Source organism: Rhinatrema bivittatum, chromosome 17 (genome assembly GCF_901001135.1).
Source record: "Rhinatrema bivittatum chromosome 17, aRhiBiv1.1, whole genome shotgun sequence".
Lineage (NCBI taxonomy): Eukaryota > Metazoa > Chordata > Amphibia > Gymnophiona > Rhinatrematidae > Rhinatrema > Rhinatrema bivittatum.
This window is the reverse complement of record NC_042631.1, coordinates 18,478,615-18,493,861: the sequence shown is the minus strand read 5'-3', so window position 1 is coordinate 18,493,861 and position 15,247 is coordinate 18,478,615. Positions and strand designations below refer to the sequence as shown.

The 15,247-nt window shown below is 43.2% G+C and overlaps 1 protein-coding gene across 7 annotated transcripts in view; it reads left to right on the top strand.

Moving 5' to 3' along the window:
- The window catches only part of FAR1 (fatty acyl-CoA reductase 1), a 57,773-nt gene that overhangs the window by 17,132 nt on the left and 25,394 nt on the right, over positions 1 to 15,247 (top strand). For all 7 annotated transcript variants that reach the window (XM_029582428.1, XM_029582430.1, XM_029582427.1 and 4 more), the window contains exons 2-5: positions 1,402 to 1,597; positions 8,156 to 8,331; positions 10,213 to 10,392; positions 14,605 to 14,782. In XM_029582428.1, the coding sequence (XP_029438288.1) occupies positions 1,409 to 1,597; positions 8,156 to 8,331; positions 10,213 to 10,392; positions 14,605 to 14,782 (723 nt within the window). In that variant the 5' untranslated portion in view covers positions 1,402 to 1,408. The remainder of the gene's footprint in view (positions 1 to 1,401; positions 1,598 to 8,155; positions 8,332 to 10,212; positions 10,393 to 14,604; positions 14,783 to 15,247) is intronic.

The following is a 15,247-nucleotide window of genomic DNA, read 5'->3' as shown; positions in this document are numbered from 1 at the left end:
GTGATCTGCCTTGGAGAAATATTTGGATGTGTGGAATAAAACAAGTTCTTCTTCGGCTGTCTATTTTATGTAGACCGAGGCTCTGCTAGTCTAGGTTTCTGGTGGGGGAAAAATGACTAAACTTTCATTCCTGGCACCTGCAGCCTAGGAGAAAATGCCGCGGAGGGGAAGGCGAGGTCTGTGCAGGCCCAGGGAGGAGAGGACAGCCTAAGGAGGAAAGGGGAAGGCTACCGGTATTGGTCCCAGTCAGGAGAGGGCAAAGCAATATCTGCGCAGCCAACCAGGAGGAGAGGGGGAAGATGTTGGTCTGGGTGGGGGGGGGGGGATGGTGAAGCAAGGGGAGGTTGATGTTGGAAAGGAGGCAGAGATTCTAGACTGGCAGAAGTACAGAAGGAGACAATGGGAAGGAAAAGAAAAGCCAAAAAAAAAAAAAATCTTGTAAATGCTCCCTCTGAACCCCCCCCACAGACACACACACAAGTTGAGGTAAGTCAAGAAAAAGAGAGAGAGGGCATTTTTTGTTTTGCAGTCTTAATAATTTTCTTGGATCCTCCACATTTTCACTGCTGCCTCTCTTTCCACCCCTGGCTGTTGGTATAAGCTGAGTAAACTGCCAGCTGGCGTGCTTGGACTTTGATTTCTCTTCCAACAGCGGGTGTCGGATTGAAAACAACTCATGGGACCAAATATGTATGCTAGGATAACTTTAACGCCAGAGTTTTGGGAGATGATTATGGTTAAAGCAGTAGGCTGCGAACTAGGGATGCCAAGGTTCAGATATGCTGTCACTCCTTGGGAAAGTTACTTCACTCTCCATTGCTTTGGGGGGAAAAACTCGTGGGTTGTAAGACTCTGGGGATAGGAATGGAATCTGTTTTTGAAGTGCCTGAAAAGAATAAAATAAAATAGCGAAAGCTTTGGTGTATATTGGTTGCTGGTACTAAAATGGTGCTGTATAGTGATGCACAGCAGTCATCTTTTGGTATTTATGTATCTTTTCCCAATTACAGTACGAGCTTTAATCTAGTGTGCGGTCATCTAGCTCTCTTGCATCATCAATAGTGTGTCTCTTCAAGTCTAAAAAGCTTACCTTCTGGATTCCCACAGGATTGTCTGTTGTGCCCTGGAGAATGAGGGTCATGTGCGGGGAGGAAACAAACTGGCTTGTGTCCTTTAGAAAAATTTCCACATAAAGTTATTTGTCAGAGTTCTAAATTGGGATGAATCAAGCTCTGGGTGATTACTTGCAAGTTTCTGCCTTTTCATAGTAGCTTGAGTTTCTGTCCCATATAATATAATGTAATTTTTCTTCTAAATATCCATATGGACTTGTTGAACTAATAAAATCAAAGGGCTGTGCATAGGTATTTAAAACAATTCCAATTCTCCAATGTTCTTTAGATTGAGAATGATATCCATCCCAGAATTCTATGAAGGAAAGAATATCCTCATCACAGGAGCTACAGGCTTCATGGGAAAGGTGCTGCTGGAAAAGCTATTGAGGTCATGTCCCAACGTCAAGGCTGTTTATGTATTGGTGAGGCCCAAAGCAGGCCAGAAACCTCAAGAACGAGTGGCAGAAATGATTACCTGTAAGGTAAGTCTTGTTTTAATTAATTTCTTTGTCATTCTGTAACTTTGAAGGATGGTGGACTTATAATTAGTAAACTGACAACTTGATCTCTTTATATAGCTGGTGTAATGGGAGTGGTTCTGCACACTTTACTGATTGATAGGTAAAGTTTTCCTCTAAGAATTAAGAGTAAGTCTCAGCAAGTGTTCGCTCAGTTGAGTGGAGTTGATTGTGTGGATACTTTGCATAGGGTAAAAGCAAGTCTTGCTTATTTATTTTCCATATATACCTCCTTCTGAAGCATGGCTGTTAGGTACTGAAGACATCTGTTTTTCAAAGCTTTTGCTTACAAGCAGCACCTCTTTCACTGACTCTCTCAAGTTATGCAAAAGAAAATGTTCTTCATATGTGTAGCACTAAAATTGTCTGATAGAAGGAAACAATACAGTTTTGCTAAGAGATTTTTCCAGTGATTTGGATATTGTGCACCAGGAGCACGTTTGTTCTCAGCAATGCTACAAGCAGCTGCTGAGGCTGACAAAGCTCCATGTTTTCTGAAGAAGTCTGAGGAGATTAGAAGGGAAGAGTTTGGTCACCAGGTATATGACACCAAAAAACAATGCCCCAGCATTAACCTATTTCAGTACTTCCCATATGCACTATCAACATTTCTAGGTATTTTGCAAAGAAATGTAGTAACTTAGTGAAAATAACTATTAGAAAACTCACTAAAAGAAACATAACATTGAAGATAAAAATATAAATTAAACAAACATCTGTAGCTAATAAGTTACCAAACATGCTGATTTCAAAACTAGCAGTTCAAAGTGACTTTAGTTAACCAGGTGATTCGAAAAGGCCCTGTTTAAACAGATGTGCTTTTACCAACTTCCTAAACCTCATAAGTGATGTTTCAGCCTTTATCTCATCAGGTAAGAACATAAGAAATTGCCATGCTGGGTCCATCAAGCCCAGCATCCTGTTTCCAACAGAGGCCAAACCAAGCCACAAGAACCTGTCAATTACCCAAATACATTCTACAAGTTAGCCCATACACAAAAGACGTTCCTGAGATTCAGCAAGCATAATCTGTTTAAAAAAAATAAATTTTGAAAGGCAGATCTTAGAACACATACCGGCTGATAGATCCTGAGAACAGAATTAAAACATTTTGAAATCAGGTCATGAATTATCCTAAACAAGCGCAAGATTTTAATTTTTACTCTAAGCAATAGGCAAAAAATGCAATTTATACAGGACAAGTGAGACACACTCGCAAATCAATACCCCAGTCGCAGTTCATGCTGCTGCATTTATGTACAGGTTGTAGTGCAGGGCTGGCCAAATGTGGCTCCTGAGCACCACTGCAGAGGACAGGGGTGAGAAGAGCCCGTTTAACTCCCTGCTCCAGCTACCCCATCCTCTGCACTGAATGCTGTGAGGAGGTGGTAAATGCCGCTACCTCCCCATCTTCCTAAAGTCAACAAATGAAATTGGGCGGTCTAACACCTTATTCCTCCCCTAGATGTATCCTGCCAGTTATTCTGCAGCAGGTGTGAGGGGGAATGAGGGCATGAGAGAGGGCAGATGGTAAGGGGTTGCACAAGAGCCACGAGGAAGTGGAGGTTGTATGTGAAATACTGTGGGGGAAATGGAGGGGGCACAATAGAGCTAGGAATGAGGGTAGATGGGGTTGGGGGGGGGGGGGGGGGGAAGCAGTAGAAGAGGGGAAGGTGTGTCCAGAGGTGGTGAGGGGAGTGTAATGAGCAAGAAACGGGGTTGGTGTGTATGAAAGACAGCCAGAGGTGATGACGTGCGTTTTGGGGACAGAGAGCAACACGTAGTGCAGGGAGAGGAAGGGTAACCGAACCAAGGGTAGTGGGGGGGGGGGGGGGGGGGGGGGGGGGGGTGACAGAGAACCAGAGATGATAGAGGGGGAAAGAATGAAACTTAGAGGTGTGATGGGATGGAGGGGTCAGAGAGAACCAGAAATGGTTATTGGGGAGGATTTGAAAGACACGGAGGTGAAGGGGAGAGTGGGCATGTGAGAGCCAGAAGAGATGATAGTGGGAGGGTGTATTAGAAAGAACTAGAGAAGGAAGGAGGGCATTGGGGTCAGGAGCAAGAGTGTAGGTGGGGCAGGGAAAGATGCGAGAGAGAGAGAGAGAGTATCCCCAAGCCCCCCCCTGGTGCTGGGTAGAAGGTGGAGGAGGGCTCTGTATGACAAGGCAGGAAGGAGATGGGGAATATTGCTGCTTGGCAGAAGATGGGGTGGGGTGAAAGTTATTCAGTTTTAACTGCTGAGCCTCTGTCATTGTCTTTGTGTGGCACGGAGGATATTTTCCTGGGGCTGCAGAGACAGACAGGGAAAAGATTGGAAGGACTGAACACAGACTGCTGGGGACAGAGTGGGAGGATTGAGAGATACTAAGACAGGTTGAGGGAAGTAAGAAACTGATTGGGGGGGGGCAGGGTGTGAGAGAGAGGCTGATGGGCACAAGGTGGGGGAATTGAAAGCAGGAGAAAAACTAGTGGGTACGTGTAGAGTGAGACTGACTTATGGGAGCACGGTGGGGGATTGTGAGAGAGACTGGTGGGATTGGAAAGACTTGGCAATACAGGTGGGGACAGCATAGGAAGTGAAAGATACGGGTTGCTATAGGTGGAGGTATTGAGGCTGGTGGGAACAGAAGGGACTGGTCAGAACAGGCTGAGGGAATTGAGAGATACTGGTGGGGGTGATAGAGAGTGGAGTTGAGGGAGACGGGGGGGGGGGGGGGGGTTCTCGTTGGAACCAGTCCCCCATGCCTCAAGGGCTCCAGGCTTCCTCCCACGTTCTCTTTAAAACGTGAGGCTCTTCAGTACTGTTGGTGCCCTGTTGCAGTGCATGAAGAGTTGACCAGGGGAGACCCATATATAAAGCATTACAATCCAATTAAGACATCACCAAAGCATGGAATACTGTTCTAAGGACAATTTCTGACAAGAAAAAGGTCTTAAATGTTGGAGCATCCGAAGTTTGTTAAAGGAAGTCTTTTTATTCTGAATTTGTGGCCACAAAGATAGATTTGAATCCCTGAAGACCACAAGGTTACTAACCTGCCTGGATATTACAATCTGCATCCTATTGACTGATAGAGAGGCAGGGAAATCTACCTAAGTAAAGAATCTCTATCATCTTCTTCTTCTAAACAAGTCTGCGTTCACACATTCAGTTCTTTAAAACACTTAGACAAAACTTCACACAATGCAGCTTCATCAGTGTATTGTGGTAGAAAACAGCACTTGTATTACTGGTGTTCCCTTGATTTATTTTTCATTCATCCCTTTTGACATAATTTGCACAAGTAAAATACACTTTGAAATTGGTGTTTATCCTGCAACCTTAAGACACTTTGAGCTATCAATGAAAAGGCATGAGCTAATACAGCTGTTTGTGTCTATTATTTATTTTGTAACAGCTTTGGTTTTCAGTCATAATGATCATAATAACTTTGTAGATGTCACATTTAAGAACCATTTTGCACACCTGGGGTGTCCGGTTGCCCCTTCCTAGGCCATCTCCCAGTTGTGTCCTGTACAGGCTTTGACCGCCTTGGGGTTCGCTCCTTCTCTCTAGCTAGCAAGTCAGTTTGCAGCCAGTACTAAACCTGCCCATCTACCGCTAGTTATTTCAAAGAAAGGGTCCAGGTTTTGCTGCTGCTGGTTAATCTTGTTCTTGGAGGTTTGATGTAACCGTGCCATTGCTCTATGCAAGTTGACTTTGTTGTCTTGTCTGTCTTTCTTTAGCCCTCTATTGTTCCATGTAATTGAGCATACAGGTTTCCATAAACCAGTTTAACATCGAGGTTCCTCTGCCATTTCTTTTACCTTTTGCCCTTACCACTGCCCTCTATATCTGTCCCAAGCTTACTGACATCCTAAGTGCTTGCACCCATCACCCTCTCAGTAATGAAGTATCCCCCCTGAGCCCAGCCTTTCCTCCAGCTTCAAATCATGACACTTTGTCTTTGAATTTTTTTTGAGGAAATGTCTTGCAGTTTAGTGAAGCCTGCAAAATATTTGCATGTTTCCATGCTATCTCTTTTAGTTCCTTAAGGCTCTCGTAGGGTTCATGTTGCAGGCCCCGTGTCATTTTGGAAGTCTTCCTCTGAACTGCTTCCAGCCCATTGATGTCTCTGCTAGTATGTCCTGCAGAATGAGCATGGTGCTAGAGGTAGGGTATCACTAGTGACCTATACAAGGACAATATTTCCTCCCCTTAACCTGCTCTTACTCTCTGCTTATGCACAAGCACATTAGCTTTCCCTGCTGCTTTGTTCATCTGACTGGTAACCTTCATGTCTCATTCCAGTTTTTGGCCTCCTAAATAAACAGCTGGCAGACGTCTGCATCCTTTGTCCTCAATCTTTAATACCTTTTTTGCATTGAAGCACAAGTTCCCTTTCATTTTGGTCCTACACCACTTTTGTCATTTTTTGTGTCACCTGCAAACAGACACATATTTGTTCCTCAAGTTCTCTGCAATATTGCTAGTAAAGGTTTTGAAAAGAACCGTCCGTATTCCACTGGTCGTGTTACCTTCACTAAACTGGACCCTCTATTCATTGCCAGTCACTGAGATTTATTGCTTAACCAGTTCTTCATCTACTTAACTTCTGCTTTAATCCCATACTGGCTAGTAGGGATGTGCTGCTATATGTTTGTGGGGGGGGTTTTCATTTTGTTCCTGGGTTTTTTGTGTGTGTTTGTTTGTTTGGTTTTTTTTTGTTTCTTTTAGCGCATATTTGTGTTTAATGCACATTTAAAACCACCAGTGTGCCCAATTTTGTAGCACGAGCTAAATAACAGCAACAGTACATCCCTGTTGGCAGATAAGTTCATGAGCCATCTTTATGGAATAGTGTCAAAAGCCTTCCTGAAATCAGGCCGCATGCACTTCCTTCTTTGAAGAGACTCAAGAACTCCATCCGTTTGTGTGACCAAGTCTGCCATTAGTAAATGCATGTTGTCTGTGCTCCTGTAGACTGCCCTGCCTCTCTCTTCTCTAATCCTACTTCCATACCTCTGCCCACCACAGAAGGTAGATGGATGGGTGTGTAGTTGTCTGCCTCATCCGTGTTCCTGTGTTAGTAATGTTAGGAATAGATTTGCTCTCATTCAGTCCCTTGGGACCTCTCTGATGCCCAGTGATAATGGAAAAAGATGGGAGGGGTAAGCTGAGTACTTTGAACTCTTTCTGTATTCTGGTGTGAATGCCATGAGGGAGCATTGCTCTATCTACTCAGGTTTGCATGCTTACTTCCATCTCTGTGAACAGGTTTGTACTCATTTCATAATCATGCGTGTCTCTTTATTCTGCCTTTGATACATCCCCTTTTCCTTTCTGTTTAGACTGAACAGAAGAACTGGTTTAAAATTTCAGCCTTCTACTCACTGACCCTGCTCTCTTATGTTTAACTACTGGAAGACTTTTTAATGACTTTCTCACATGGGGAGGGGTGGGAGAGAGAGAGAGGCTCTGTGAAGGTGGGAGAGAGAGAGAGGGGAAGGAGTGTGTGTGTTCTTTACTAAATTTTATTATAGGATTCAGTAACTTTTTTTCTACTGGTTAAGACTACATTCTCTTTCCCTTCCCATTTAAATTAAAAACACCACTCTTATTAAAAAACAAAACAAAACTGCAAAGCTTGCTTCCAAATAAAAATAACTTCTGACCACCATGAGTATCTTCAAGATTAAATAAAGGCACTAAAATTATTAAATTAAAAACTGAATTTCCTCAACAACCTGCTCATCTAACTCTGGTGAGAAAAGGAAACTGCAAAAGAGGGGGAAAAGGTCTCTCTGACCCAAACAGGTCTTTACCGTGAAGCCTGTCGTAAATCAAAGCCATTTAACAATGATTAGCCCCTTTTTTAGCTACAGCAGCACTTTTCCTGAAAGATGGCTGTTCTTTACTGAAGAGCAGTGTGGTGTAGCCTGCAGGCAGTAAGTGCTGGTTGTGACCAGCAGCCCTACCTTCCTTATGGGTGTCTCTCTGACCTTCGTAGAGCCGCTCATGCTGAACAGCCAGAGACTCTGACATAAAACAGCACAATGATAGGTCAAGGATACATAGAAAAATATTTAAAAAATATTCCCCTTTTGGTCTTGTGGCTTTCTAGTTTTCTTTTTTTTTTTCTTGTCTATCTTAAGAACAATTTTACCTCCTCCTCTTTCTGACTCCTCTGTTTGGACTTGCTAGTTTAACTACCTTCCCTGATTCATTGTTTTTCCTGGTAACCTGGCTGTCATCATCCTCCTGTGGGGGTTTTTTTTTTTTTTGTTTTCTCTCAATGCCAGTTTTGTGCTCTTACTATTTTTTTCCTGCCCACCCTTCTAAATGTGGTGTTGGTTGGTAATGGATCTTTTTCATATTGCATTTAGAAGACCTTATGTAGAACACTTTTAAGGAACAGTCAAATCCATTGATTCTCCTCCAGCGTGTTGTGGTTCTCATGGGCTTTCAGCACAAAGCCGCTTGCTTGTTTCAGCATGGGTTGGCCATAATCTCCTTTTTATTTATTTTTTTCCTGGTAGCTATTTGACAGAGTGAGAGATGAACAGCCAGAATGCAAAGACAAGGTGATAGCTGTCAGTAGTGAACTCACCCAACCGGAGCTGGATCTAAGCGAGCCGGATAAAGAGAAGCTTATAGACTGCATTGATATTGTGTTCCATTGCGCTGCCACGGTCCGATTTAATGAATCCCTGAGGTGAGTGCTGCAGTTTCTATGGGTGGAGAGGTAGTTTAACTTCTGTAGTAAAAGTCTCTTTAAAAGAATTCTGTGGCACATTTCTGTATGGTTTGGTTTTAAAGTAAAATATTTATTTATTTTTTTTAATTAAACATTTTCATCCAAAATAAATTTTCTGACTTGTGTAGTTTTGCAATATTTGGCTCTTTTTTTCATTCATTTTCTTTCTCTTCCTTCTGTATTTCCTTCTGTAGTCTCCCCCTCCCCCCCCCCCCCCCCCCCCCCATCCACATCCCTACAGCCACTCTCATTCTCATTTTTGTTGTAAAATATTCCTCCTCCAGTCTTTCTTCCCTCCCCACTCTTTCCCTACTTTATCTTCTTCTCCTCTCTGCTCCTTCTCTTCCTCTCTTCTTGCCATTCACTGACCCCACTTACTCACCTGGTGGTGACCGCAGCAACTCCCTCCCCTCAAGTGTTGCTGGTAGGAGGTTTGGCAGTGCTCCAAGACGGTGCATGGGGGAAGGGCCTGCTGCGGTGGGGACTGTAGAAGCTGCAGGCAGTCTTCATCCACTCCATTAGCAACCTCCCACTAACACCTGGGAGACTTTGCAGAGCTCCTGGAAACAGGGCATAGACTGCATGGAGGCTGAGCACATGTTGGGGAGTTGGCAGCTTGTGCAAGAGAGGATCTCCTGTTGTGTTAAAAAAAACAAAACAAAACAAAAAAAAAAACACTTTTCAGATTTCAAGTATTTCATTGGAAATCTGAAAAGTGGGGTTTGTTTTTTTGTTTTTGCTGGACTGGGTTGAGGGGAGGGGTCTCTGGCAGAGGCAGGAACCATGATGGTCTTAACGTCTGCTGCTGAAGCTTCTGAAAAAGGAAAGATGGCTAGGAATTGGTGGCTTTGTGAAAAACCGGAGGATCTAATTTTCCCTGGACTGTTACGTAGCCCCCAATATTTTTCTTTATGATTTTCCTGCTCGCCCCAGGTGATGGAGAGGGAAGTTCCACCGGCTTTCATGGGTGTGTTTATGCTTTTTAAAGTTCTCCCGTGCCCTGTTTATCAGCGAACCTTTCAAACCCCTCTTCTGGTGGCTCTTACCACGTTCATCTGCTTGTCCTTTGGCGTGTGAGGAGCTTTACATCCTCCGTGTAGCACGGTACACAAGATTTCTAGACATGTGCTATATTTTAATCGGAATAACTTGCAGTCATTATTATATTATTCACATAGTTTTCCTTCTATAGAAAAGGCAAAAAGTGGAATAAAGATGATGGCCCCAACCTGCACGCATGCAATTTTTCCTGGATAGCAGCAGCAGACAGTTTTCTGCATTGAATCAATTTCCTCTTATTCTAAGGCTCAGCTCAGCAAATGGACTCGAATGATCTATGAAGGCTCAGAAGCCCAGAAAAAGCTGCCCATCAAATTGACCTGCTTAGCCTAAGGCATTGCTCTAATTCTGTGTCTGAGGGGGAGGGGAAAGCTGAATAAAGCAGGCCCTAGGTCTGTCTCTTCCTGTGAATGTCTCTTCCCCTTAAGAAGAATAGAAATGGTGGGGCTTTGTTTCCTTTCCTGTTGTTTTTCATTTATCAGAAGATAATTCTGTAAGGACACAGGATACTGAGATTACACATTTTGTTGATGACTGTGTATTTTCAGTGATAGTGGATATGTACAGCTGGTTCATGCAGCATTTGTACTACAATATTGTAATCTAAGACTCTCAAATTACATTTATATGTATTCTTAGGGTAAATCATACTTACAAGGTTGTAATGTAAATACCATATTTGCCAAGTCAATTTACTAACGCTCAAAGTAACTAGCTTCTCCAGAAATATTGATCAAACACACACATTAATTTGCCAGTATAACCTTTCCTTGCCAACAGAGATGCTATGCAACTAAACGTCATTGCAACGCGGCAGCTACTTTTCTTGGCACAGAAAATGAAGAAGCTGGAAGTATTCGTTCATGTGTCAACAGCATACGCCAACTGCAACAGGAAGCACATTGAAGAAATCATCTATCCTCCGCCGGTGGACCCGAGGAAACTGATTGAAGCTTTGGAGTAAGACTCTTGTTTTCAAATCCTTTGTCCTGTATCTGTACTAAGAGCTGATGTGGCTGGCTCTCTCACTTTGTGTATCTCTACCTTGAGCTGCAGAAGATTGACTAAGAAGATCATAAATTTGTCCACTTAAGTTTAAAAATCAATAACCTGTGAAATGATAGTCTTCTATGCTGATCGTGATGTACTCTGTGTGTCATAAAAAAAAAAAAAACAAAACTCGGGATATCTGAGCAGATGTCTTGATATCCTTAGTTTAGTTGAGTTTCTAAGCGCTTAGTACTTCTGACCACTAACATTTTTTGACTCCTCATAATTTGTACAGTGCAGTATCTGCTATCCAGTTTTTAGAAACTTTTATTAGGCACAACATGCACCAGGAAGTATCTTGCATGCAACTTCAAAAGTACGTGTTTTTGTGTGATATTTGTTCCCTCTTAGACAAACCAGCTCAGACGTTCAGAAAATCAAAATATTTCCTGGGGTGTATGTTAAAATATTCTGTGTACCCATTATTTTATTAACACCCGCTATGCTTGTCTACATTTTTTTTTAAACATTTCTGACATTGTTTTGCATGTTTCTATCAGATATTCATTGGGCAATTTTTAAACCAGTTTTTACATGGATTAAAAAGCCTTTCACCCATGTCAGTTGGGAGTCTGAAGATGTCTCTCCTTTAACGTGGAAAAAAAAACACGCCAGATAAGAGGAGGCATTTCCAGGAGCATATTTAGTTCAAGGCAGGAAAATGAACATGCATGGATTGCTTTTTCAAATCTACTCATTTTCCATGGCACAGTACCCATGGAAACAGCAGGTGCAAATATCCACAAGTACCTTATACCTGCAGCAGGTTTAGAGCTAAATTACATGCATACTTTTGTTTTCAAAACTGACACAAAGTTGTTGGATAAAATGTATCTCCAGGCTTTGTCCCAAGGCAGACTGTTTGTTTGTCTTCTATCAGCCTGATGCAAAATCAGGCGCTAAGGTCAGCGTGCCACTGAACGTGCGGTTGGATGCAAGTTTTGGATGTGCTAGACCAGGGGTTGGGAACCTTTTTGGCTGAGAGCCATGAATGCCACATATTTTAAAATGTAATTCCGTGAGAGCCATACTAACTACAACCCCCTACCCTCCTGCCCCCCCCCCCAAGACCTACCAAATTAATTTACTACAACCCCCCCTACTCTCCTGACACCCCCCAAGACCTGCCAAAAGTCCCTGGTGGTCCAGCGGGGGTCCAGGGCTCGCAAACAAATCTTTAATAAAAAAGTAAAAATCTAACAAAACCCCCCACCCTTCGGATGCCCCCAAAGACCTCCAAAATTAATTTACTACAACCCCCCAAGACCTGCCAAAAGTCCCTGGTGGTCCAGTGGGGGTCCAGGAGCGGTCCGGGAGCGATCTCCTGGACCTGGGCTGTCTGCTGCCAGTAGTCAAAATGGCGCCGATGCCCCTTTGCCCTCACTATGTCACTGGGGTCGACCAATGGCAGTGGTAGCCCCTGTGACATAGTAAGGGCAAAGAGCCGTCAACGCCATTTTAATTACTGGCAGCCGACAGCCCTTTGCCCTTACTATGTCACAGGGGCTACCGCCGCCATTGGTCGACCCCAGTGACATAGTGAGGGCAAAGGGCTGTCGGTGCCATTTTGACTACTGGCAGCCGACAACCCAAGTCCAGGAGATCGCTCCTAGACCCCCGATGGACCACCAGGGACGTTTGGCAGGTCTTGGGGGGGGTCAGGAGGGTGGGGGGTTTTGTTAGATTTTTACTTTTTTATTAAAGATTTGTCTGCAAGCCAGATGCAGCCATCAAAAGAGCCACATCTGGCTCGCGAGCCATAGGTTCCCTACCCCTGTGCTAGACTTACACCCAGTGCAATACTGGGATTAGCGCATCTAAAACGCACCTCCAGCCCCCTGCGAAACTAATTGTGCTCATCGCATGTAAATGCATGTTGATGAGGCTAATAGCTAGTACAACCCGATGTAAAAGTTTACCACGTGCAGAGCTGGCATTAAGTTTTAAGGCGCCCCAGTACTGTTTCTGTGGTTCTTCCGACTTAATATTGTTGCGATACTAAGCAGGAGGAACCACAGAAGCAGGAAAAAAAAAAGTCTTTAAACCAGTCAGGTTAGGAAAAGAGATGCCCAATTTACGAGCATCCATTTTCCTAACCTGTGCATTGCCGCAGCCATGTCTGCTGGGCGCTCTATGCCAGTGGTCACCCAACCCTGTCCTGGGGGCCCCACCAGCCAGTCGGGTTTTCAGGATATCCACAATGAATATGCATGAGAGAAAATTTGCATGTTATAGAGGCAGTGCATGCAAATTTTCTCTCATGCATATTCATTGTGGTTATCTTGAAAACCCGACTGGCTGGTGGGCCCCCAGGACAGGGCTGGGGACCACTGCTCTATGCCTTGGATGCAAAATTTATCCCTAGCGCGTCCTTTTTAGCGCGGTGGCTCATTTATCTATTGCATCGAGCGCCCAGGAGAGGTGATTATGCATGTTAAAAAAAAAAAAAAGTGTCCCCAGTTCGGACGCACGTTTTTAGCACATTGGTTATTGCATTGGCCTGGGTGGTTCACCTCGATGCAAAGCAGCAGCTGCTTGCAATTCAGCCAAGTGTTTTGTGCAAACAATTGTCTCAGTTGGGAGTTCAGTCATGATATTTAATTTGATAAATTGTCTGTGATCTTATCTCATCTGTCTAGCTTCACAGCAGCTTATATTCACCAAGAATGACTCCTTAACCTAGTTAGACAAAAAGCCTTTGTTGTCTGTCAATATCTTATGGGGATTCTCAATGCAGTTTGCTTCATTTTTCTTTTATTCTGATTTGATGACTGAGCCCACTACCTGTAGGCTATAAAGCTCTTTTGTTTTTTTCAGGGCTTCTACCATGATCAAAACATTGGGACCCTTGCATTAAAAATAAATTCCTGTAATAACTGAAACCATTTTCCCATTACAATAGACCACCTTTTATCCCAAATGGCTGGGTGCAGGCTTGTTTTGGATAATGGGAATTTTGAATAGTAGACACTTTTCCAGGTTATGGGTAATGTGAGTTTTAGGGTAAAGGAATTTCAGATATAAGATGCTGTACTACAAATTAGTCTCTGGCTCAGTTAATTCTATTGGCTCAACTATAAGTCTATAAAGAATTATGCTGTGCTTTTGTATCCTTGGGTTAGTGTGGTGTGTTCACTGAGGGCAGGGGGGGGAGAGCATAACATATGTCACACTCTCCTGATTTCATTGGTTCAGTGATTGAAGGGTCTAAGAAAGGCATGTACCTTGTAAGTAGATCAATGTTTTCAATCCATGTCCCCCTAAAGGAAGGATGGGGTATACCAGATCCTGAGACTGGTTTGTTATCTGGCTGTCAGAAATCAACCAAAGAAAACCGCTTTTCTTGCTAACCCCTAGATTCATCAAAATGTAATAAGCGTCGCATGGATAACGCCTGCGATATGGAAAAGGGGTGTGGCTGTGATCATTTTAGAATTATCGGACCATGTGCTACTTCGCATAGGTAGCTTATTGCAATGTGTGTTAAAGTTTTCACACCCCACGATACTTGTACTTCGCAAGTAGCGACGTGCCCAGACAGGCATTTCTCACTTTTGGTCTCTTTATAAGGCTTTCATATTAGTCAACTATCTATATCACTATGGGAGGGCCAGCAAGTAACTCGAGGTGAGATACCACCTGTATAATAATTTGTAGCTGTTCTCCAGAATCAGAGGATTCAGAGCTGTCTCTCAGTGCCTGATAGCACGTATCCCAATGGGTGATTTTTCTGACAAGGAAAGAAAGATATATAACTGTTTTCAATTGTAATATTTCCTAAAACACTTGCTTAAGCTGGCCTTCTCCTCCCACAACCAACCCCATCATTCTTTATTGCTTTTCTGGTATCCTTCACCCAGCCATCCTGTGAGCCTATTGTGGTGATGTCAATGACTTTTAATAACGTGGCCTGCAAATTGCTGATCTCTTCTAGAGAGAGTTTTACTTGCTTATAAACCTTTGACATTCTGCCTTTTGCCAGGAATGGCCTTAAGGCGAATTAGAACAAACTCAATCAAACAATAGCATTTTCTTCAGTTGGCTCGCTAAGTTACGTCATGGATGTTTTATCATGTTTGTTCTGGTTTGAGTATACTATCTGCTCTCTTAATCATCATGTAGGTGGATGGATGACAGCCTTGTTAATGACATCACTCCAAAACTGATCGGCGACAGACCAAATACATACACTTACACAAAGGCCTTGGCAGAGTATATTGTGCAGCAGGAAGGTGGAAAACTTAATGTGGCCATTGTAAGGCCATCCATTGTCGGTGCCAGCTGGAAAGAGCCTTTTCCTGTAAGTTGCTATTAAGTTAAAGCTTAGGAGCTGGTCAAAGAATCACAGTATAATGCTAGGGATCTAGATCCAGAGCTCAGTGGAAGCTTGTAATTTTATCTTAAATCTCTAGTAAACGGCAGCAGCTCATGTAATAAAATCGCCATTCTACGCGCTGATTATGGTAGTATTTGTATATATAGGAGGAAGCCAAAGATTAAAGCTGATAATAGGATAGACTTGCCTGATCCTGTGCAAATTTCCCATTATATTTTGTTCCATAAAACAGCAGAAATATAGTGCAGAGCTTCGGTACTGGACTGATTTGTACAACTATAATTTAGTGAGGGGGTGTGCCATCGAACTGCCATGTGTGATCACAAACCCCCATACAAAACTGGAGGATTTCCTCATATGTGGGGTTTATCCGGATCACGATTGGGCTATAAATGACAAAGTTCAAGATCATATCTGGGACCGTGGTGG